At 64.5% G+C, this 21,534-nt stretch overlaps 2 protein-coding genes across 4 annotated transcripts in view; one reads left to right on the forward strand and one right to left on the reverse strand.

Moving 5' to 3' along the window:
• Positions 1-33: 33 nt before the first annotated feature.
• LOC116785878 (BCL2/adenovirus E1B 19 kDa protein-interacting protein 3-like) lies at positions 34-2,138 on the forward strand. 2 transcript variants are annotated; one of them, XM_032686027.1, is made up of 6 exons: positions 34-245; positions 714-837; positions 917-1,046; positions 1,117-1,211; positions 1,282-1,431; positions 1,783-2,138. In XM_032686027.1, exons 1-6 carry the CDS (start codon positions 158-160, stop codon positions 1,829-1,831), a joined length of 636 nt encoding a protein of 211 aa, XP_032541918.1. In that variant the 5' UTR covers positions 34-157; the 3' UTR covers positions 1,832-2,138. The 2 variants fall into 2 exon arrangements, with proteins under 2 accessions (XP_032541918.1, XP_032541919.1); XM_032686028.1 differs by having other exon boundaries at positions 1,310-1,431.
• Positions 2,139-2,358: 220 nt separating this feature from the next.
• LOC116786174 (dedicator of cytokinesis protein 2-like) overlaps positions 2,359-21,534 on the reverse strand; it is a 50,470-nt gene continuing 31,294 nt past the window's right edge. The window contains exons 29-53 of one of the 2 annotated variants that reach the window (XM_032686559.1): positions 12,456-12,554; positions 12,251-12,345; positions 11,888-11,966; positions 11,672-11,772; positions 11,465-11,523; positions 11,159-11,307; positions 10,858-10,943; positions 10,032-10,188; positions 9,621-9,661; positions 9,347-9,437; positions 9,143-9,262; positions 8,490-8,579; positions 8,279-8,383; positions 7,595-7,736; positions 7,365-7,446; positions 7,174-7,258; positions 6,847-6,933; positions 5,626-5,802; positions 5,402-5,473; positions 5,180-5,317; positions 4,754-4,839; positions 4,171-4,321; positions 3,817-3,928; positions 3,248-3,381; positions 2,359-3,174 (exon numbers count right to left, since the gene is read on the reverse strand). In XM_032686559.1, coding sequence (XP_032542450.1) covers positions 3,085-3,174; positions 3,248-3,381; positions 3,817-3,928; positions 4,171-4,321; positions 4,754-4,839; positions 5,180-5,317; positions 5,402-5,473; positions 5,626-5,802; positions 6,847-6,933; positions 7,174-7,258; positions 7,365-7,446; positions 7,595-7,736; positions 8,279-8,383; positions 8,490-8,579; positions 9,143-9,262; positions 9,347-9,437; positions 9,621-9,661; positions 10,032-10,188; positions 10,858-10,943; positions 11,159-11,307; positions 11,465-11,523; positions 11,672-11,772; positions 11,888-11,966; positions 12,251-12,345; positions 12,456-12,554 — 2,628 coding nt within the window. In that variant the 3' untranslated portion in view covers positions 2,359-3,084. Of the gene's footprint in view, positions 3,175-3,247; positions 3,382-3,816; positions 3,929-4,170; positions 4,322-4,753; positions 4,840-5,179; positions 5,318-5,401; positions 5,486-5,625; positions 5,803-6,846; positions 6,934-7,173; positions 7,259-7,364; positions 7,447-7,594; positions 7,737-8,278; positions 8,384-8,489; positions 8,580-9,142; positions 9,263-9,346; positions 9,438-9,620; positions 9,662-10,031; positions 10,189-10,857; positions 10,944-11,158; positions 11,308-11,464; positions 11,524-11,671; positions 11,773-11,887; positions 11,967-12,250; positions 12,346-12,455; positions 12,555-21,534 lie in introns of both variants that reach the window. The other variant, XM_032686558.1, reaches the window with a different exon arrangement.

Here is a 21,534-nt window from a genome sequence, read left to right on the forward strand (position 1 = left end):
GCGCCGCGGCCGCCGCCTGCTCGCGCACCGCACGTAGGCGCCACTTAAAGGGGCAACGCGGCGGGGCCGCCGCCCTCGCGGCCGGGCGGGCTGCAGCCCGCGGGTGGAGCCGGTGCCCTTTTAAGAGACGGTCGCCCGGTGCCGGTGGTTTATTTACATGGGGGCTCGCGGGCGTCACGTGACTGTCAGCGGCGGGGGCTGCGCGCGGAGCATCCGCGGGGCCATGGCGGGAACCGGCGACGACGGTCTGGGGGGACCCGGGGGGCACCGGCCGTTCGGGGCTGTGGGGGACCTGGGCGGGCTGGGGAGCAGTGGGGGGCGGGGGCGGGCGGGGGGGCACCGGAGGGTTCGGGACAATGGGGAGTCTGGGGGTCCCAGCGGGACTGCCGTGCACACATGGGGCTCTGGGCTGATGTGCCACGGGGATGGGGGCGGGTCAGGGGGCAGCCCGGGCCGGGGTCCTGTGGGGGCTGACATGCCCCGGGTGTCTCAGAGGGGCTGATGAGCACCGCGGGGGCCGGGGCAGAGGCGGGCGGGGGTCCCGAGGGAGGAGGGCACGCCGAGGAGCAGCCCTGGGGCCCGTGGGACGTCCCGGGTCGGGAACCGCGCTTGGTGCTCCCGCGGTCTCTGGGCAGGGGTGTGGGGTGTGCCGGGGAGGGCGACGGGATGGGATGGGGGGCGGGGGGCAGCGCGGGGGCTGACGGCCCCTCCAGGCTCCTGGGTGGAGCTGCGCTATGGCCCAGGCTGCCCCGAGCCGGCACCCTCGCCGTTCTCCTGCCACGCTGACGTGGAGCGGATGCTGCTGGAAGCCCAGCTGGAGACGGAGAGCGGGGACGGGTGAGTTGCAAGGAGGAGCCGGGCCCCGGAGCTCTGCCGGGCCAAGCTGGGCTCGGTGACCGAGGGGGTCTGTTTGCAGGGCCCTGCTCGTGCTGGACGCTCCAGCCTGGGATGACAGTGGAGCTGGGCAGGCGAGCGAGCAGTCAGGGGAGAGCGAGGTCCTGCCTGCACACAGCCAGCCCCCACCGGGCTGCCCCCACCCCTGGCAGGTAAGGGAGCTGTCCCCTACCCTTCTGCACCCCTGGGCCCTGCTCTGACCTGCCCTGTGTCTCCTTCCAGTGGGATATGCTGGAGGAAACCAAGCGGAGACAGCGACTCCTGCCAGCGTCCCTGGGCTGGGCCTGTACCCGCTGCCCCCGGTACCTGTCTCCAAAGTAAGTCTTGTGTCCCCCACCAGCATGTCCTGCTGTCCCTGTGCCCCCATTAACCCTGCACTTTTCCCAGGGAATTTGCCTTTGTGTGCTCCCCCCAGCCTGTGCTGTGGAGCCTGCAGGGAGGTGCAGTGGGGAGGAAGAAGAGACTTTTCAGTTCAGAGCTGCTGCTGCTCTTCATCCCCTCGCTGCTGCTCAGCCACCTCCTGACCCTGGGGCTGGGGTGAGTGTCGGGGGGGAGTCTCACCCTTGGGCTGGGGTGATTTGGGGTCCCACCCACGCTGTCGGGGGACCGGTCCCGGGAGCACAGGCAGGCTGGGCCTACAGTGGGTGTCTGTGCAGTTCGGGGCTTCCTGGGTGCCACTGGCTGCCCTGATCCAGAGGAATGTCCCCACAGGAAGCTTGGGGAGGGGGAAATGCTCCTGGATTTGGGTTGCTCATCCTTGAGTGCTGTCCTGCACCACTTCTCCCAGCAGCTGCGGTGGACTGCTGCCACCTCCCCTTGCTCCTGCCTTGCTGGGGCCCAGCAGGTTGTGCTCATGCTCATGCCTCACAGTTGCTCTCTCCAATCCAGGATCTACATTGGGAAGCAGCTGGCAGCCACCTCGGCCAACCCCCTGTGAGGAGCACTGTGCTGCCCCGCTCGGTGTGCAGGGGGAGCCCGGCACCCGCACAGCCCGACCGCTCCCAGGCTCGTGTCTGTGGCACGAGGTGCCGCCTCCCCGTGTACCTCCTGTAGCCCCCACCTTGGGAGCTGATCCCCCTCTCCCACGTAGACAGGAACCTGCTGACAGCAGCACCCAGCCACAGGCAGCCCCTGCCCTCCCCAGCCCCTGGTTACAGGTCCAGGTCCCCTGTAACACAGACTGTAAATATGACTGAGCCCATGTCAATAAAGAGCCCTGTTCCAGCTCGGGGGCCCAGCAGTGAGTCCTGTCCCTGTGCCTGGTTGGTACAGCTCGGCTCAGGGAGTGACTGTCAGGCTCCCAGGGGGCCCTCCTTGCTGCAGGAGGGTGAGTCCCTGCACTTCAGGGTGCTGGGATGGTGCTGACTGGGGATGGCCCCGGGTTGGCCCGGGTGAGCAGGGGCATTGCTGGGGCTCACGGGGGTGCCCAGCTCCACGCAGGTGCCAGCTGATGTGTTTGCCCTTTATTAGCTGTGGCTCTGGGCTGGTGTGGCAGGGGCTGAGCACGGCTGGTCGGGGCAGCAGCACCTACCTGGTGCAGGTGCCAGGTGTGGCCACGAGAGGTGGGACTGCACAGCACGAGGTTGCCTAGGCTCACATGCACACCCAGCTGGCTCCTGTGCAGTCACAGCACCTGGGCCAGGAGCGTGTCCCAGTGCTGCAGGGTGGGGTGGAGAGATGAGGGACAGGAGCTACCTCTGGAGTGGAGAGTGGGAGGGAATTGCTCAGAAATGCTGCTGGGAAGGTGGCTGGTTCCCTGCCTGTGGTGCAGTGCAGGGAGGAGGGAGGGCACAGTGGCCTCATGGGTACAGTGGCCAGATGGCTGGGGTGCTGCTTGGGTGGGACTCAGCACAGCTCTGGTGGCAGAGTTCTGACGTGGGCTGGAGCAGAACTGCTGCACCTGAGCAGGATGGTGAGGGCTGGTAAGAACATCGGGGCAGGGAAGCGTCTGGAGGCAGGTGGGTCCCTGCCCCAGGGGGCACCTGGAGGGCAATAGCCAGAGTTGGCAGGAGACAGGGTGGCAGTGCCTGGTGCCAGCCTGGGCGTTGGGTGCACAGAGATCCCTTGGCTGCACAGGATGCTCTGGGTGTCAATGCTGCAAGGGTGGTCCAGCAGGTGAGGGTCAAGCAGGGCCCTGGGGTCCAGCAGCCAGCTGGGCACAGGGGCATCATGGGCAGGGGCGGCACCAGGTCAGAGCTGTGACATTCGCTTGGACTTGGGGAGTGGCAGCGGAGGGGACTTGAGGCCTCTGTTCCCGTCTGCTGTCGGGGACGTGGAGGGCTACGAGCAGAGAGAGATGTTATGGGGGTGGGGGAATGGGGGCTGGGGCCAGCAGGTACCTTCCCTCCAGTACCTTCCCTCCGGCTGTGGCGTTGCTCTGCTCCAGGAACGTCTCATACACCGCGGGGCTGATCTTGCGGGGCAGCGGTGGGACCTTGCTGGCACTTTTCACGCGGCCACCGAAGCCAGTGGGAGACAGGGACAGCCCTGTGCAGGCAGGGGAGGTGGACTGGGGGGCTTGGCCATCCCAGGGGCCCATCAGTGTGCCCGGGGCTGTCAGTTCCCAGGGCTGTCAGGGCCAGTGCTCCTGCCTGCAGGAGTGTGGGGGCCTGGGCAGCAGGGCCAGGGGTGCCCTGGGATGTGAGCCCAGCCAGGAGCGGGGGCCAGCTCCCACTAGGAGCTGCTCTCGGCACCAAGACCCAGCAACACGAGATCTGGGATCGACGGCCACCCCATGGGGAGCGTTTGGTGGGAGATGTGCCTGTGCTCCCAGTGGGGATGTGCCACGGTGGGGATGGGGGAGGGGGTGAGGATTCCTCTGCTGGGGTGCAGAGCTGAGGGTGCTGGGGGGGCACAGCCCTGCTCGTGGGGCTGTTGGGGCTCGGGAAGGTGCCCCCCGAGCTGTGCTGGGGCGGGGAGTACCTGCAGCACTGGGCTGAGCACCAGCAGCGGCTCGGCTCGGCGGGGGCTGTTTGCTGTCGGAGCTGCCCGGGCTGCTCTCACTCATGTTGTGGGACAGTCTCCACTTCTCGTCCTGGGGCACAGAGGGGAGGCTCAGCACCTCGAGGGGCCAGGCTAGATGGCAGCCCTGCATCTCCAACCTTGGGCCCCTCCAGGCCCTGCTCCTGCCCTCTCTGCAGCAGGGGCTGCCACCAGCCCCATGAGGGGTCCTGTTCGGGCTGGAGTCTGGTGCTGCCGGCTGGGTCAGGGGTCTGCGTGCAACAGAACACCCAGGGAAGTGCGGGCTGGGGGGGCCCAGGGAGACACCAGCATCACCTTGGGCTCTGGCAGCTCCGAGATGGACCGGCGCACATCCTGCCGCCGGGACCCAAAGAGGGAGCTGGAGCGGTTCTCCCGGTGCTCGTTCCTGCGGTCCTCACTCTCGGACGTGCGGGGAGCAGGCTTTGGGATCGAAGGTGTCTCTGTGCTGTGGACCAACTGGGGCAGGTGAGGAGCAAGGGGTGGCAGGGGAAGGGGGAGCAGGGCTACGCCATGGGCTGGCCAGAGCACTGCCGGGAGCGGCCGCCCTCAGCCAGGCACCAGCACTGTCTGCAGCAGAGCTCGGTGGGGGATGTTCGCAGAGCACAGACATGCATGGCTCAGGTGACAGTGGTGTCCAGGTGAGCCTGGGGGCTGCACGTGGGGTGTCTCTCCTCCATGCCCCCTATAGGGACAGGGCCACTGTGGTGGCATGGCACGATGGACCCCTGAGATGTGCTTGACATAAAGGGAAGGCAAGAGGGCAGAGGACTGGGGAGATGGGAGAGAAGCACCTGGGGCAGAGCAGAGTGAAAGGCTCAGCAGGGAGGGGTGAGGGCAGAGAGAGTGGGTGGCCAGCACTCCTCACTACAGCACTTGCCTGGCTCCAGCATGGCTCAGCCGGTCGCAGTCGGGTCCCCAGGCCATGGACCGGGGTCGTCCGCTCCGCTGGTCCTCAAAGAAGACCTGAGAGCACAGGGAGCCTGAGAAACAGCCAGGAGGGATGAGAGGGCAGAGCCTCACGATCCTTCCCTGGGCTCAGCCAGGGCCAGCAGTGCCCTCTGACCAGTCCTCCTGCTGTGCCAGTGCCAGCCACCCCATAGCAGTGCTGTGCCCCTCTTGGGGCAGGCAGGGACCCTGAGGTCCCCCTTGCACAGTGCCCCTCACCCTGTTCCTTCCACAGCTGCAGCCCCATCCAGGTGCTCCCTGCTGCCCCACACCTTGGTTTGTCCAGTGTCATGCAGTGCCACGCACTGCCCGTGTCCCCCAGCAGTGCCCACCCTGTGCCTGCTGCCCTGGCACTCACCATCTCCCGCACCCCGTACTGGCTCTCCACCTTGGCCCGCAGCTGCTCGAAGCACTGCTCCATGCGCTCGTGGAAGGGCCGCAGGTCCTCTGTCACCTTCTGCCCGTGGATCCGGATCCCCTCTGCCAGCAGCGGGGTCTGTGGGAGAACGAGGACAGGTCCCCCTGGGCTTGCGGGCTCCCTGGGACGGGGACACCCCGGGGCAGGTCTCGCTGCCTGTACCTGCCAGGCGATCAGGTCCTTCAGCTTCTCGATGTTCCCTGCATCCCTGGGGTGCTTTTTCAGGTAGGACTCCTGGAAAAAGGCCTGCAAGGACCCCCTTCAGTCCCAGTGCCAGGCTGGCCCAGCTCCACACAGAGTGGGATGGCAGAGTGGTGCCAGTGCCTGTGGCCACCAGCCCCGGGCGGTGCCTGGCCAGCCCCAGCACAGCCCCTGTGTGTACTCACCGCCTCGTACTTGGCGAAGCCACCCATGACAGCAGGGTCCACGATGCCATTGAGCAGCATGGAGAGTGGGTTGATGGGCAGGCTGGGGTCGTTCTGGTGCCGGTTGATCTCACTCATGATTTTCTCATTGGTTTTCATCATTGTCTCAATGGCGTTTTCCAGGGGGGAGATGATGGTCTGTGTGCGGGGAGGGGAGGTCAGTGCCCGCTGGCCCAGCCACCTCCCCCCCTAGTTAGGGCTGGCAGGGTAGGCTCTCCCTGGCCCCAGAGGAGGGACCCCAAGGGCTGCACATCTCACTCCATGAAGCTCCTCAGACCCTTGGCACTGGGTGCTTGGGGCTGAGCCGAGAATTCACAGGGACGCACTGGCCATGCTGGTCCCTGCTCCCAGCACAGGCTGCCTCAGGGTCAGTCCTGCAGGCATGAGGCTGCAGTGGCTTACAGGAAACCTGGTTAACCATCGGTGTCACTTTGGGGATGCAGCAGTGGGAGGCACAGCCTGAGCACCGTGGCAGAGACGTGTGTGCAGTGCTTGTACAGCCGTGTGTCCCCATGCCCACAGCATCCTGTGACAGCCCAGCCAGAGCATTGTGTGACAGCCCACTAGGGCACGTCACACCTCCATTGCTGTGGCTCCTGAGCCTCCCTGGATGTTGGCCGAGCACCCACCTCTGACAGAGGCACAAAGCCCATGCACGGAGCCTTGGCAGCAGCTGCTAACACCCCTCTACCCTCTGCTGCTCCCCACACGTGGTCCCTGCTGCCCACAGAGGAGATGTGTGTTCCAGTGGTCCAGCCATGCAAACCTGTCCCTGCCACCACGTTGGTGCTGCTGGCACCAGCAAATGAAGGCTGTCAGTGCCTGGAGTGCCCAGAGGTCTCCATGCCCTGTGTCAGCGGAGGAACCCTTTCCCGTGGCCTGGCACAGCGATCCCACCTGGCACTGCCCCGAGATCAACCCTGGTCCTGGGGCAGAAAGGCCAAGGCAATGCCAAAGGGGGGTCATGGGAGGGAGCTGGGAGCTGTGGATCTGGGGGCTCAAGCACTGAGTGCACTGAGAACAGGCTCTGACAGGGTGCAAGAACCAGGGCAGAGGCTTACATGAGCGTGGGCAGGACATGTTCCCCATGCCCTGGCTCAAGCTCCTGGCAGGGCTGGGGGCTGGGAGCTGTGCTCACCGGGATCCTGGGAGGGCCCTGCTCCCCCCCTGCCCACTCCTCACCGTGGTGGTGGCAGTCACAGCAAACCAGCGCAGGATGCCAGGCAGGGGATAGGCTGTCACAAAGGTCGTCCGCTCGATCCACATGTTCTGCCAGAAGGGCAGCAGTCACCCACTGCCCCCCTCACATCACCCACACTCACCCCTGGCTGCCCTGGGGGACGGGGGGCCTCCCACCTCTCCTTTTCATGGGCACAGGACCACCACCTTCCCCATCCCACGACCGGGGACCCCCTGTCTCTCCTCTGGTCCCTGGCTCCTTGCAGGGTCCCCCCCCAGCTCTCCCATCCCTCCTGGTTTGGGGTCCTGGCAGCCCCTCCCAGCACTCACTGCAAATTCATTGTCAGGATCATTCGGGCCTCTCTTGAAGGGCCGTGAGTAGCTGAACTGCTGGACATTGTTGGCTTTGTAGAAGCTGTGGGGAGGGAAGGGGCAGAGATGGAAGAGGGCCCCCACTGTGTCCCACCCACAAGGAGCAGAGAGGGGGCTCCCTGTGCTTCCCCCCCACGCTGGACACTCACTTGGTGATCTGCTCTGGGATGATCCGGCCCTTGAGCCGGACCCTGGCTTCCTCCACCGGCTGCACGGTGAAGCACTGGATGTCTGCGGGAGTGAAGGAGCCACGGGCACCAGGGGGGGACGGGGCTCTGGGAAGAGGGGCGAAGCCCAGGACCGCAGGAGTCCCCACACGCAGGGCAATGGACAGGGACCGAGCCGCTCTCCCAGCCCCAGCCCCCTGCACAGAGGATACACTGCCCCGGGGAGCCCGTGATGTCCTGCCCGGGAGGGGATGTGCTCTTCAGCTTCTCGGCGTTGGGGAAGGGGCTCAGCAGCTGCATCTCGAAGTCCTCCCGGCGCTCATACTCCTTCCCCCGGTAGATGAAGACTCTGTTCTGCAGGGGAGGAAGGTGGCAGCTCATCCCAGTGCCACGGAGCGGGGCTGGGGAGCCCTAGGGCTGTGCACCAGTAAGCCCCAGAGCACTGGGGTGCAGGTGCTGCTGAGGCTGAGACCCCTGCCAAGCAGGAGACACCCCCTCTAGAAAAAAATATCTCCCCAAATGCAGCAACTGGAGGAAAAAGCAACAGACACATGGAGAATCAGGAGGTGATTGTTGCCAGCCAAGGCAGTGTCACTAATGGCAAATCCTGCCTGACCAATTCAGTGGCTTCTACAAGGGGATGACAGCATGGGTAGATGAGGGGAGAGTGACTGCACATGTGCAAAGCATCTGACCCTGTGCCCAGGACACCCTTTTCTCCAAGCTGGACAGGCCTGGATGGGGCAGATGGGACCCTTGGCGAGTAAAGAACGGGCTGGATGGTGACACTCAAAGAGTTGTAGTCAACAGCTCCACATCCAGGTGGAGACCAGTGAGAAATGGGGTTCTTTGGGTGTGGAGGTGGCAGGCGTGGAGCCTCTCCCAGCCCCGCTTACCCGGAGGAAGGTGGGGAAGCCCTGCCCGTAGTACCCCACGGCAAAGTAGTCTGGGCTGGGCCGCAGCACCTTCAGGATCTTCTCGTAGAACTTGGCTTCCCGCTGCTGCAGGGGAGAGGGGCAGGATGGGGCCCTGCAGACCACCATCCCCCAGCTCATCCCCACCATCCTGCCCTACCAGCAGCACCCCCCATCCCAGCTGGGCACCCACCAGGATGTCACTCAGCATTTCGTAGTCAAAGACGTGGCTCTCGTACTGCTCTGCCAGCTCCTTGCAGATGTGGATGGCCTCCTCCCACATCTGGAGAAGAGGGGACCAGGGCAGGGCCCCCCCAGGACAGGGAATGCTGGGTGAGGGGGCACCAGGGGCTTCCAGAGGAGACCCCCCTGCCTGTGGGGGCACCTGCATCCCTACTCCCCAGTGAGGAGAGGAGAGAAGTCTCTCCCTGTGGGGACTGGTGGTCCAGTGCAGCAGCAGGACTTGGCTTCTCACTGTATCCAGCCCTGGAGCCCCCCAGCCTCGGCAAGCTCTCCTCCCAGGATGTCCCAGCTCTGGCCCCTGGCAGTACGAGGGCTGGGACTGGGACAGGATGGGATGGGATGGGGCAGGGTGGGATAGGGTAGGACAGGATGGGACAGTGGTTGTGAGGTGAACTCTCCAGCCAGGCTTACCGCAGGGCAGCTCCAGCCCCACCACAGCTGTGGGGAGGCTGAGGGGCTGTGCCGAAGCCCAGGTCTGGGGGCTTGGAGCAGGGGCCAGAGGTGGCCAGGGGCCCAGGCTTGCCCTGAGCCAGCCGAGCTTCCTCTGGCTGTGGGGGCTCGGGGGCTCGGGGGCTGCAGGCGGGGCTGGGTGGCTGCACTCACCTTGCCCTGGTCAAAGTATTCGATGATCTGGTTGTACAGAGCCTCCTTCAGCTGGCGCTGGGTGTGCAGGTGGTGGCCGTGCAGGCCCGGCACGGGGGCCGTGTTGGGCTCCTCTGACCACTGCATGGGGGAGAGGGGACAGGACTTGGCCTGTCATGCCAAGTCACCACGGCCGCCCGCCCCCCGCATCCCCTCTGGACCCACCGTGAGCAGGCGGGCGTGCAGCAGCAGCGTGTAGGCTCCCTCCGTGTAGTTCTCGTAGCTGATGTGCAGGTCCTTCAGCTTGTACAGGTACCTGGGAGCGACGGAGTCGTGCGTGGGGAGTGACGGTACCGCGTGTGGGGCCTGGCAGCCAGCACAGCTTGGCGGGTGCAGCCCCAGCCCCTGCCCCTCCAGCCGCTCTGACATTCCCATGGGGAGCTCGGGGCCCCGGGACTCCCCACCCCAGGTGCTGCCAGTCTCCTGGTGCTGCACTCACCTGATGTACATGGCCTGGCGGTCGATCTCCTTGTAGAAGTTCTGGGAAAGAGCAGACAAGGCTGTTTGAGTGGCCCCAAAAGGGACACGTGCCACAGCCCCCCACAGTCCCACAGTGGGTCATGGTGCTGCCAGGACTGTCCCCACACAGAGAAGGGGCTACCCATGGCACCGGGGAGCTGCACGGAGACTCCCAAGGGACACTGGCTCTGGCAGTGGGTGCTCCCCATCTATGCTGTGCCAGGGGCACTGAGGGGACTTGGGGAGACACAGGGACAAGCCCTGCCAGCCCCAGGGACTGTGGGAAAGTGGAGGTGAGCCCCTCCCACAGCCTGCCAGCCCAGGGAGCTGGGTGGACTTGGGGTTGAGCCCTGCCATCCTCAGGGAGCTGGGGCAGGGCACAGGTGCCCACCAGGAGGTTGACAGTGCAGCTCATGCTGTAGGTCTTGTTCTCATCATTCATGACAGCCCGGTAGTCGAGGAGCCGCTCCAGGAGCGCAGTCACCAGCTCCACGAAGTCTGTCCCGGGCTTGGCCATCTCAGAGTGTCTCTGGCAGCAGCTCAGCAGGCTGGGGAAGAGAGGGTACCATGGGTGCCACTGCACACCCAGCTCCACAGTGCTCCCACTACTGCCCTGCTCGGCTTCCCAGGGACTGGGAGTTGGGAGAGAGAAGACTCTCAACAAGGGGCATAAATCAACCCCTGGTCTGCAATGAGACCCCCCACAGGCATGGCTGGGATGGTGGGAGACCTGACAGCTCCATCACCCTGCATGGGAACCTGACGAGCACAACAGAGCAGGAGTAAAGCCTGGGGATGGCAGAGGCATCACCTGGAGCAGGGGTATCACGTGGGGCATGGGGTAGTTCCTGGGGCAAGGACAAGTCCCAAAGCAGAGCAGGGCTAATTCCTGGGGCAGGGGTAACTCCTGGGGCAGAACAAGGGTAATTCCTGGGGTTGAGGCATCACTGGGGACAGGAGCATCACCAAGGGCAGGGACAACACCTGGGGCAGGGGCACTGCTGGGGGCAGGCAGCGGCAGGCTGGCCAGAGCAGCAGAGGTGTGCAGGGGGCACATAATGGTGCTCAGGCACCATCCTTCCTCCTCTCTGGTCCCGCTCCCCAGCAGCATTCTCCAGGTCAGGGCACAGATGTGAGGAGGAGTGGGATGGCAGAGAATGGTGACAGTAAAAGGTCTGTGCCCTGGGGAGAAGGTGGGGACATCACTGCACACTCACATGCTCTTGAAAAGCTGCTTGTACTGCTCATCCCCACGGCCGCCCTCCACCTCACTGTCCAGCCTGCGCAGAATCTCGTCCTCAAACTGTGGGGGGGGGGCACGAGGATGGGCTCAGCTTGGCCCTGGCTGCTGCAGTGGCAGCCCCCAGAGACGGGGCCTCAGAGCAGCCCCTCCCTAGGGACCACCTGGGGAGGGGTAGGTCCCTGTCCCCACTCCCAGGCCATGCTACTCCCCCGGTGCAGGTGGTTCCTGCACCATCCCACCCCATCCTGCTCCCCAGGAGCAGTCCTGTCCCTCACCCGGCTGAAGCTCCCAGTCAGCTGGTGCTCGCAGAGCATCATGTCGAAGAAGATGGGGATGGTGGACCTGCGCAGCTCCAGCTCTGGCACCAGCGTCATCTCCAGGATAGGGCCCACCATGCCCGGGATGAACTCAATCTTGCGATGGCCTGGGGAGGGCAGGAAGGGCTGGGGGACAGATCTGCACCCATGCAGGCTCCCGTGGCCACACTGGCAACACCCCACTCCCCAGAGCCAGTCTGATGATGGTGCAGATGGACACCAGCCCACGGAGACCCAACAACCCCCCTGCACACCCTGGCTCACCGAGGCTGTACCACATGTCCCGGATGGACGCTCCGATCGTGGCTCTCATGTCCCCGTACCTGCCGGGATGGTGGTCAGACAGCATCGCTCTGCAGCCCAGGGTGTGGCACGCCCTGGCCAGCTCACCCCAAAATCCCTGACCCCGCGGTGTGGCAGCAGCCTGGGCCAGGGACCCGAGGTGTTGCCGATCGGCCGGAGTGGACTCACTTGGCCAGGATGCTGTTGCGCTTGGCTGGGGAGAAGTTCTCCAGCTGCAGAGACTCCTGGGTGAGGAAGGCCACGGCCAGGTGGAAATAGTTGTTCCAAAGCTGCAGTGAAAGCACAGGGATGAATGTCAGGCTGGGTGAAATGGGGGGCTGGGGGCCAGGGTGTGTCCTCTCCTGGACCCCCAGTCCCCACCAGGAACCGGCAGTGCCCGCTCACCTGCAGCTCGAAGCTGCCGTTGCTCAGGAACATCTCGGTCAAGGTCGTGGCAAAGTGGTTGATGGTGCGCAGGAACTCCCTGGGAGCAAGTGGCCACAGGTGCTGAGCAAGGGCAGCACCAGTGTGCCCACTGCCCAACCCAGTGTGCCCACCATCCACGTGCCCACTGCTGTCCCGCAGTGGGGGTAGGGCAGGGGCCTTTGTGCCCACTGCAGCGCAGCCCAACGCCGCCTGGGTGCACCGGTCCTGCGTGCCTGGAGCTCTGCTCTGGTGTCTGCCTGCCCCGTGCCCCGCGAGGAACCCCAGGGTCTCACCCCCAGCCCCAGTGCCTGCCTCCGGGTCCCTCCCAGCCCAGGCCCTCACCGGTTCTGCACCATGTTCATCACCACCCAGTCGCAGGGATACACTGTCTTCCCAATCAGGTCCTTGAAGAGAATGAAGGTCTCCATGAGGAAGTCCTGCCAGGGAGGAGGAGATGTCAGGAGCTGGGCTGGACCATGATGCCCTCTCGGGAAGACAGGGAGGTGCTGTGAGGGAGGTGCTGGTGTTGCCGAGGGGCAGCACTCACCATCAGCTCAGGCCGGGAGGGGAACGCCTGGATGTAGGCACTGTAGTGATCCTTGTCCATCTGGCTCAGGATGGCGGCCATGCAGGCCACGTAGTGGCTCTGGGGGAGATGGGCTGGTCAGTCCCATGACCGTGGAAGGGGACACTATCCATGTTCCCCCAGTCAGTCTGCACCCTGGAGGCCCAACTGCTCTGGGGGTCATTCACCCCCCGCCTGCCCTGGTTCCCTCCACCCCAGCTCCACAGACTTTTCCTGCCCCCTTCATCTCCAGCTCCTGGTCTGCACATCCCACTCCAGCGATGGGATGGCTCTGGCACCTGCCATGACGCCAAGGGGATGCAGGCATAGCTCTACAGCGTGGTGCTGAAGCATCTCTGTCATTTTTAAGGTAATTTAAGGTCATTTTGAAAATAGTAAGGAGGTTCTTTCTGGAGCCCGGCACCTCCAGTGAAGGGTCCCAAATTGAGCCCTTGGCTCAAGTCCAGGAGGCTCCTGGCTTTGTGGTGAGATAAGCAGCCTGTGCAGGAGTAGGATGCTGTCCAGAAAGCTGTCCTGGGGGTCTCTGGAGTAAGAGCATCGTCCTGCAGGCTCAGGATGAGTGATGGCCCTGCCGTGCCCCAGGGTTACTGGTGGAACTCTGTGATCATGCCGTGAGCCCTGTGAGGGCAGCACCGGGCACTGGGCACCACTGTCCATCCCGGGTGTGCTGGAGCAGCCCCAGCAGCTCTGCACAGGACGCGGGGTGCCACGGGAACCTTCCAGTCCCGGCAGGTTGGTCAGTGCCGGAGCTTCCTCCTGGACAATTTCACCGGCCCCAGGCCAGCCCTTGCCAACAACATGGAGCCCAAAGGGGACAGCCCAGGGCGGTTCGGAGGAACGTGGTTGCTGCCAGTGACCAAGGGCTCCAGCTTCGTCCCCGCAGCTCCGAGGCAGCCCCAGGAGCTCCCCGGGATGGGGCGCAGCCCTCTGAGGGCTGCTGCGGGGAAGCCACGGCCAAAACTGGCTGCGGGTGGATTTGCAGCGAATGATCTTGTGGGAAGCAAATGGATCAAACCCCAACAGCTCACGATCCTTCGGGCATCCAGGTGACGCCACAGCCCCGCGGCCGCCCCGCCGAGCGCTGCCCCGCGCAGCAGCACCGGCACACCGGGGCCCCGCGGGGCCGGCAGCCACCGCACCGTCCGGGCAGGACCCGCCTGGTGCCGGGACCGGGGCTCCTCCGGGGCTCCTCCGGGGCTCGGTACTCGGGCGCGCTCCCCGTCGCGAAGCTCCGCCCCCGCCCCGCTCCGCCCCCGCCGGCTCCGCCCCGGTACCGGCGAGTGCGCGCCGCCCGCCCCGCCCCGCCCCGCCGAGCCCCGCGCCCGCCGCTGCCGGAGCCGCTCCGCCGCCGAGCACCAGGTACCGGTGGGATGGGGAGAGGGCTCTGCCGGGGAGCGGGGCGGCGGCCGGGCCGGGCGCTGCGGGCATCGGCCCCGCGGCGCCGGGCCAGGACCGGGACCGGGACTCCGGGCGGCCCCGCGGCCGGGGCGTAGGAGCCCCGGGGCCAGGAACGGAGGCGCGGTACCGGGAGCCCTGAAGCCGGGACTGCGCGACGGTGCGGGGACCCCGGGGGCGCGGGGGCGATGCGAACACCCGCGGCCCCGCGGGATGTGCGGGGGACCGGCGGGGCCAGGGCGAGGAGCCGGGCTGGGCTGGCAAGGGGGATCCGTGGTGTCCCCCTTCTCCCGGCCGCCGGTGCGTGGTACCCGGCCCAGGAGCCCCGGGGGTCGCGGCACTTCCCAGTCCTCCTCTTCTTTGCCCCCGCTGAGCAGGAGCTGCCCGGGGAGCTGCGGGAGCCACGGGGGCGGTGGCACCCCGCACCGAGCATCCTATGGCAGGGACCGTGCGCCGGGCACCCCGCTCCGAGCCCCCTACGCTGGGCACCCCGCACGGACGTGGCCGCCGGCTGCCGTGGCGGGGTCTCTGGGGGTCACAGCCGTGCTGGAGCGATGGCACAGTGTGCAGCCGAGGGAGGTGAATCTCTGGTGGGAGCTGCTGTGTTAGAGGGGCCGAAGACCCCCAGATCGTGCCCCGGTGCCGCAGCCGCGCCGTGCCGCCCCGGCCCGTGTCCCCGCCGCTTGCCGAGTCGCTGCGTGCGGGGCTGCGTGCGAGAGCCGCGCTGGGGAGCGGCCGGGCGGGCTCGGCTGTGCCCCGCTCCCCCTCGTGAGGGACGGGTCGGTCACCGGGGCTGTGCCGGCTGACACACGCACACGCAGATCCAGGGATGTCCCTTTCAGCACCGCGCGCCGCGGTGACGCCGGCCGGGGCTGGAGGGATTCAGCCCACGTTGCTCCCGGCTGCTCCCGGCGCCGCGCTCCGCGCCCAAGGCCTTGTGTCCGCCAGCGGGGCTCCGGGATGCGGGAGCGAGCCCAGCCAGTCCTGCGAAACAGGGAGGCGCAGCTCCCGGGGTGCGCCGGTGCCTCCCGGGGTGCGCCGGTCCCGACCCTCCCTACGGGATCGCGCACAAAGCCCGTTGGAGCTGCGGCTCCCGGCAGAGGTGCGGGGGGGCGGGAGGTCTCCGCGGAGCCGGTTTTGTGTTGGGAGCATGAGGTGGACACGTATGAGTAACCACTGGGCCACGGCTGTGCTAGCGTGTGCCTGCATGGGGACACACGGGGACATCGATGTCAGCTGCCCGCTCTGGGTGGCAGAACGCATTTAGTGCCAGCAGCAGCTCCCGGCGGTCTCCACACTCGGCAGCTCTCGGGGGCAGGGGAACGAGCCCCTCGGCACAACCGCGGTGGGGACGCGGGGGACCACCGGCTGCGCTGCCTCCCTGCGGTGCTGCCCGAGGAGAAGGGCCAGGGGGCCGCGGGAGGGACCCCCGGGCAAAGCCAGGCTGAGGCTGGTACCCCCGGCCCTTTCCCTCATCCCCTCTCCATGGGGAGGGTTTGTCCTTCTGGCGTGCTCAGAGGAGTGGGGTGGATTTCATCGCAGAAGCTCCTTTGGACTGAGGTTGTCTTCTTTACAAATGATAATTATTGTAATTATTTAATAGTATGGTGGCATCCAGAGGCCATGGATAATTAGTGGGTCTATTCCCATCCGTGCTAACAACACTACTCCAGTCCTAACCAGTGCCGTTGGCAGAGCCTGCCTCCCGTGTTTGTGGGGATGATCTGTGTGGTCCAGGCTGTTTGATGGTGGGGAAACTGAGGCACAGGGAGACAGGAGGACACTCGGTAATTCCCAGATTCCCCTGGTAACCACAGTTGTCCAAAGCACATGGAGATAAAGGGGAGCAGGCTGCCTGATGGCATTGGGAATGCACTTCAAGGCAGGAATTTGTATTCTGGAAGGACGTTCCCTGTGCTGGGAGCTGCAGCTGCAGAGGCCGCAATGCTGGCTGCTGGCACCATGGCTGGTGGGCACCAGTGAGACAGGGGCTATCCCAGGGGGACCCTGCTGAGCCCCCTAAGCCCAGACCAGTGTGTGCAGGGGTGGCCGGGGTGGTGTGGGAACAGCTGGATGGTGAAGCCTTTCCAGCTTTTTCCATAACTGTGCTCTGGGGAAAGCTTGTGGCTTTCTGATGCCATTTCTGGCATGAGAGGAAACCCCTGGAGTCCTGGTCTGACAGGGCCCCCCAGCCTGGCTGGCTGCTCTGCACACTGGGGAGGGTGGGCTCCAGATGGGCACCCAAGCCCATTCTGGAAAGGTGAGACACCCTCCCCGGAGAGCACGGGGCTGTGGGGTCTGCTGATGAGCTGTGTCTCGCTTCCTGGTCCTGACATTTGCTCGGGATCATCCTGGGCCAGAGGTGCTGGCAGAGCCCTGGGCTGTGGTTGAGCTCTCTGGGCTAGATTGAGCTCTCTGGGCTGGATCTCTGTGACAAACATCTTCCCAGATCCCTGTAGACACGCAGAGCATTTCCAGGGCTCAGAGGAGCATGGTATTGCTCACACCACATTTGCTGGGTGTTCTTCCTCCCAGGGTGGTCTCTCCTGCAGCCCCAAGGAGTGGCACTGAACCGCAGTGCTGGCAGCAGCTCCAGGGATGTTCACTTGCTCCTCCGTGGAGGTGGCTGAGGGAAGCCCTGGGATATGGAACAAACTCCTCCTGAGGTGCTCCTGCTCCACATGGGCTGTCTGCCCTGCTCTGCCTGTACTCCCCCAGGCAGGTCACTCTACCTCTTCATGTCTCATTAAAACGGTGATACCGATGCTCCTCTGCTTGGCAGAGAGGTGGGAACGCCAGCAGGTAGTGGAGGGAACAGAGGCGCCACTGCCATGACAGCCATATTAGCATCCACAGGAGACAGAGGAATAATTTGGCTTCTGCAGCTTCTGAAGGCTCACGTAGAGGCTTTGTACTCCCCTCTTCCTGACCGCGTGCATCCTCCATCTGCAGCACCAGCACATCTGCAGGTGGAGGGGAGCAGTGGAAGCAGAGCCGGTGACCTCTGTGTGCCAGGAGGCTGCCGCTGCTCCTTCCCAACCAATGGGACCTCTTCCGTGGGCATGAGCCATGGTGTGTGTGGCCAGGGCACCCAGGAGCCTCCATGGCCTCAGAGAGGAGCCTGCAGGGAGCCCGTGGGTGCTGCCCTGTGGGAAGATGGGTGGTGGAGACCCCCCACCCTGGCTGGGCTCCAGAGCCTTCTCCTGGGCCCCGTGGCTGGGAGAGTGACTAATGTTCCGGCAGAGCACTTCAGCCAGTGACCTACATAGGGATGAGTGCGGATCCCTCGGCTCATGCGAGCTGCCACTCGTGCCAGGACCCGTGTGCCAGTGCCACTTCTGGAACCCCTGGGCAAGCTTTGTGGGTGCTGGGGGGCTGTAGGGCACAGGCACTCTGGGCATGGCCACGGTGACAGGGATGGTGCCTGTGCCTTTGGTCAGGCCAGCCCAGGGGTCCTGGGGGAGCCCCAGTGGTGTTTGAGCAGCGCCCTGAGTGCTGCCTGGAGGGAGGGATCAGGTGCTGTGAGGACCACTGGGGACATGGGGAGCTGGGCTTGGGGACATGAACAGAGCTGGACCCGCAGAGCGCTGGGATTGTGGCTGAAGAAGGGACATTTCCTCACTGGGGACCACAAGGGCTGAGTGCTGAGGAGGGAGAAGAGCTGCTCGAGCGGAAGCGCTCCATTGGCACAAGTACAGTCGGATATAAACGGGCCATGATTAAGTGCCTGCAGGAAATGAGAAGGTCTGTGAGGCTCTGAGCAGCTGGGTTCTGGAAGAGCCTCCAAGAGAACCGTGAGGGCAGGGCATGAGCTGCCTTCGTGGTGGAGCTTCCTCAGCGAGGAACTGGATTTTGGGTGTGCAAGTTGCCTGAGGAGCTGCTCTGAGTCCTCCTTCCTCGAGTCCCAGAGATGCTCTGATCTGAGTACAAACGCCTCGAGTCCTCCCAGAGCCAAGGCAGGATTAGACTCTGCTGTGATGTGTCATGAGCCTGGCTTCTGCCCCTCCGGTGCCTCATCCTCCAGTGCTGACCCTCTCCATTGCCAGCAGCACCTCTCTCTTCTCTGGAGATCAGAAAAATCAGAAGTGTTGCCCCACAGAAGCTGTTACCTCATGAGTGGAGCCGGGTCATTTGCTGCTCTCCTCTGCAGTTCCATGAGAATCTGACTTCCTCCCTCATAAATCTCATCTCCCGTCCTCTTGCATCCTGAGAAGATTTATGTGTCTGTTCCGGTTTTCCCTCTGCCACAGGCATTACTAGGAGGACGAGGAGGAGGATGGGTGGGGAAAGGGCCAAAGCTGGCAGGTAACTTTCTGTACAGGGCAGTGTGAAGCAGGGCTTTGTCCTCTGAGGGCAGCCCTGCACCATGCGAGATGAGTCCCACGATGCAAACCCAGCAGGTTTAGTGCCTCTCACTCACAAAATTCACCATCAGTCGGTGCTGGCCAGAGGAACCCAGTGCTGGGGCTCTCCCAGGGGAGATTCCCAAGCTCTTTGCAGGCTGGTGGGCAGGTGATGCATCCAAGATGGCACAGCACGTTCGCGGCAAAGGGCTCTGGGCTGGGGAGGGAGCTGGGCTGGCCCATGATTCGGAGCCCTGGTGCTGCTCACTAGGAGGGTACTCGATCTTTGTGGGTGCTGGTCAGTGGTGTCCATGGGAAGAGGTTCCCAACACTTCCTCAGCTCCTGGGCTCACTCAGTGGAGCAGACATCCTTCCCAGCTGCGCTGAGCATCCAGCGCAACCCGCTGCTGCAGGACTCGTGTCCTCTGTTGCATTATAGGAGAATCACCTGGTTTTACCTGTACACCATCAATGTGACCTGCTGTCCCACCTTATCCATGAGCCTGGAATTGCCACAGGAACCAGAGGAGAAAAACCACTCAGATCTAAAAAATTGCTGAGATGGAGGATCCTCCCTTTCCAAGCTGCTCCTGCACCAGCTGGCCTCACTTTTTAAGGAAGTTGCTCCTCCAGCTCGTCAACCCGTGTTTCCAGCTGCCATGAGCACAGCCTGCAACTACTGCCCAGAGCCCCATCCTACACAGCCTCGGCCCCACGCCTATCGCCTGCCTCTGTGTTGGCCTTTTTTCTTCCTTGCACTTCATTTTCTCCCATTTCCTCAGTTTCCCTCTGTGGTCAGGACCAAACAGTGCCCTGGGCCGCTGCCCCTCTGTGGCAGTGGGGCAGAGTCCAGCTGTGGGTGATGGTTGTGGGATGGTTACAAGTGGAGACGTGCTGGTTAGCTGGTTTTAATCCATTTAATGTGTGTCACATTGCTTTGGGATTATCCTGCTTTCTTCGTCGAAATGTCAAATGCCTCACAGAAATCCGAGTCTGCTCCGCCGAGGCTTTTACCTCCACTGACCAAACTTGGAACCTCATCAAGCCCAGCAGCAAATGGGTTTGATGAGCCGTGTTCTCCGCAGCCCCGCGCTGGGTGGCGTGGCTGGCGCACGCTGCCGTCCTTCAGAGGGGATCAGTCAAGCCCCGAGCCCATTCCCTGGCCAGTGCCAGCCCACCCACATTCCCTGGACCCCCATGCCAGGGCTCTGCTTCTCCACATCCCTTGCACTGGGCTCTCCCAGGGTCGCTCTCCACTGACCACCCCAGGGGGTCCCCGACACCCCCTGTCCCACAGACGCAGAGCCCAGCGGGGCACACTGGAGCGGAGCACCAGGGCTCCAGCTTTGGTCTCGGGGGCTCTCACAGGTCTCTTCCGGAGAGGAGTGACCACAGCCTTGGGGTCCTCTTGGACTGGACCCTGGAAGGAGCTGTGGTGGGCTTTGGACCTTGGAGGGGCTCCAGTGGGCCCCAGGATTGGGGCGTTGAGCACCATTTCCCCATATATGAAGCTTGATGAGGAGCTGGGAAGTGCCAGTGCAGCTGGGTGCTGGGTGCGTCCAAGGTGTCCTGGGGCCCATCAGCACAGGGGGGCCCCTCAGATTCAGCGACAGTCTGGGGCGTCCCATCAGAGAGGGCAGACCCAGGTTACAGGGGGCTCGTTATCCATGCAGACACTGGTGTCTGCAAACAGTGCCCGAGCACAGCACTAAATCCAACCACAGCACAGAGCAAACGCAGGGACGTGTGGGAGGGTCCTGGCGTGGGTGGTTGACATCCTCGGAGCTGTTCCCAAATGGAGTTGCTCCATGTATAATTTATAGGCTTCCCTTTGTCCTTGTGCCTTGTCTCTGATCTCCCAGCGGTTTGGGAGGCCGAGGGGGCTCCGGCGAGGCCTCGCTGACTGACAGTGCCGCGTTTGCTGCGTCGGCGGGGGATCAGCCTCGTCCCACGCTGCGTCAGCCGTGGCTCGGCGAGGTGCCCGCCGCAGGATCACGGGGCTGGTCCAGGTTCGGATCGTGCCAGTGGTGCTCCTGCCCTGTGCTCGGCCCTTGGAGCCATTCCCAGCACCCTCTGCCCTGTGCTGATTAGTGCTCCCGTTAAGGAACCCTCTGAAGCAGGCTGACCACATGCAGGCTGCCCTCTGGAGTGCTCGGCTCTGGCACAGAGATGTGCCCACTGGGCCCCTCTGCCCTCGGTGTGTTGCCCTCCCTGGCACAACCACAGCCGAGGATGCTGCCGGGGACCTGGGCATGGGACACCTGGCCCAGGACATGGGCCCCCTCTATGGCACAAGGGGGAGAGCTGACCCTGCAGGCAGGGCCTCAGGGGGTGGCTCACACCACGGCCATGGAGTGGGCGCCCGTGCCCGGGGCCAGGCAGGGCTGTGGCAATGCGGGACACGAGACGGGTGCCGCTTGCTCCAGAGCCAGCTCACTCCTCTGCCTGATGCTGCCCATACTAACGAAGAGCCCCGTCCCATCCCTCGTCGCGTCCTGCCTCACAGACATCTCCGGGTGTCTGGGCACGGCTCCAAGCTCGGGAAGGGAAGCGCTGGGCGGCTGGGCAGCGTATGGAGCAGCATCCCGACGAGTGCAGGGTGGGGTGTGCAGAGGCGCTGGGGCATGCAGGGCCGGGGTGGGGGCAAGGAGGGCTGTGTGAGCTCCCTGCTCTGCTGGGTCAGTGCTCACTGCGGGCTTGGGGAGGCACTGGGCACTGGCACGTGCAGCACTCGGAAGTTTGCTTGTTCCAGCGCTGGGGACTCCGGGCTGCTGTGCTGAGTCAGCGCTTTGTGCCAGCAGGAACAAGGCAAGACAGGCAGGGGACCAAGGGGTGGCTGTGCCATGTGTCCACCTGCAGTGAGGACAGAGGGGCTGTGGAGCCGGCGAGGCTCCTGCCTTATTGTGCTGAGAGGGCGTGGGGGCCCTGGGGGAGCAGCAGCCTGTGGTCTGGGCTGGGGACCAGAGGGATGTGGGACATGGGACATGGGACATGGCGTGGTGTGGTGAGGCTGAACTACCGTGCACCAGGGCTGACATTTCTGTCTCTCCCACTCTCTCCCTGTCATGTCCTGAAATTAGCCATCGGCCTCCCCTGCACCCTGGGACATCCCAGCAGGGCTCCCAGTGTGCCCTGTGCTCCATGTGCCCAGGCAGTGTGATGGGCTGGGGCAGCTGCAGGCAACCCAATGGGCAGAGGCAGAGCCAGCTGGGCATGGGGCTGGGTGCTGGGGGTACATCCAGATGGGGCTGCAAAGGGTTTTGCCTGGCAGGTGTGTGGAGGAGGAGCCCTGCAGAGCAGTG

The sequence above is a fragment of the Chiroxiphia lanceolata genome, chromosome 4 (assembly GCF_009829145.1).
Source record: "Chiroxiphia lanceolata isolate bChiLan1 chromosome 4, bChiLan1.pri, whole genome shotgun sequence".
Lineage (NCBI taxonomy): Eukaryota > Metazoa > Chordata > Aves > Passeriformes > Pipridae > Chiroxiphia > Chiroxiphia lanceolata.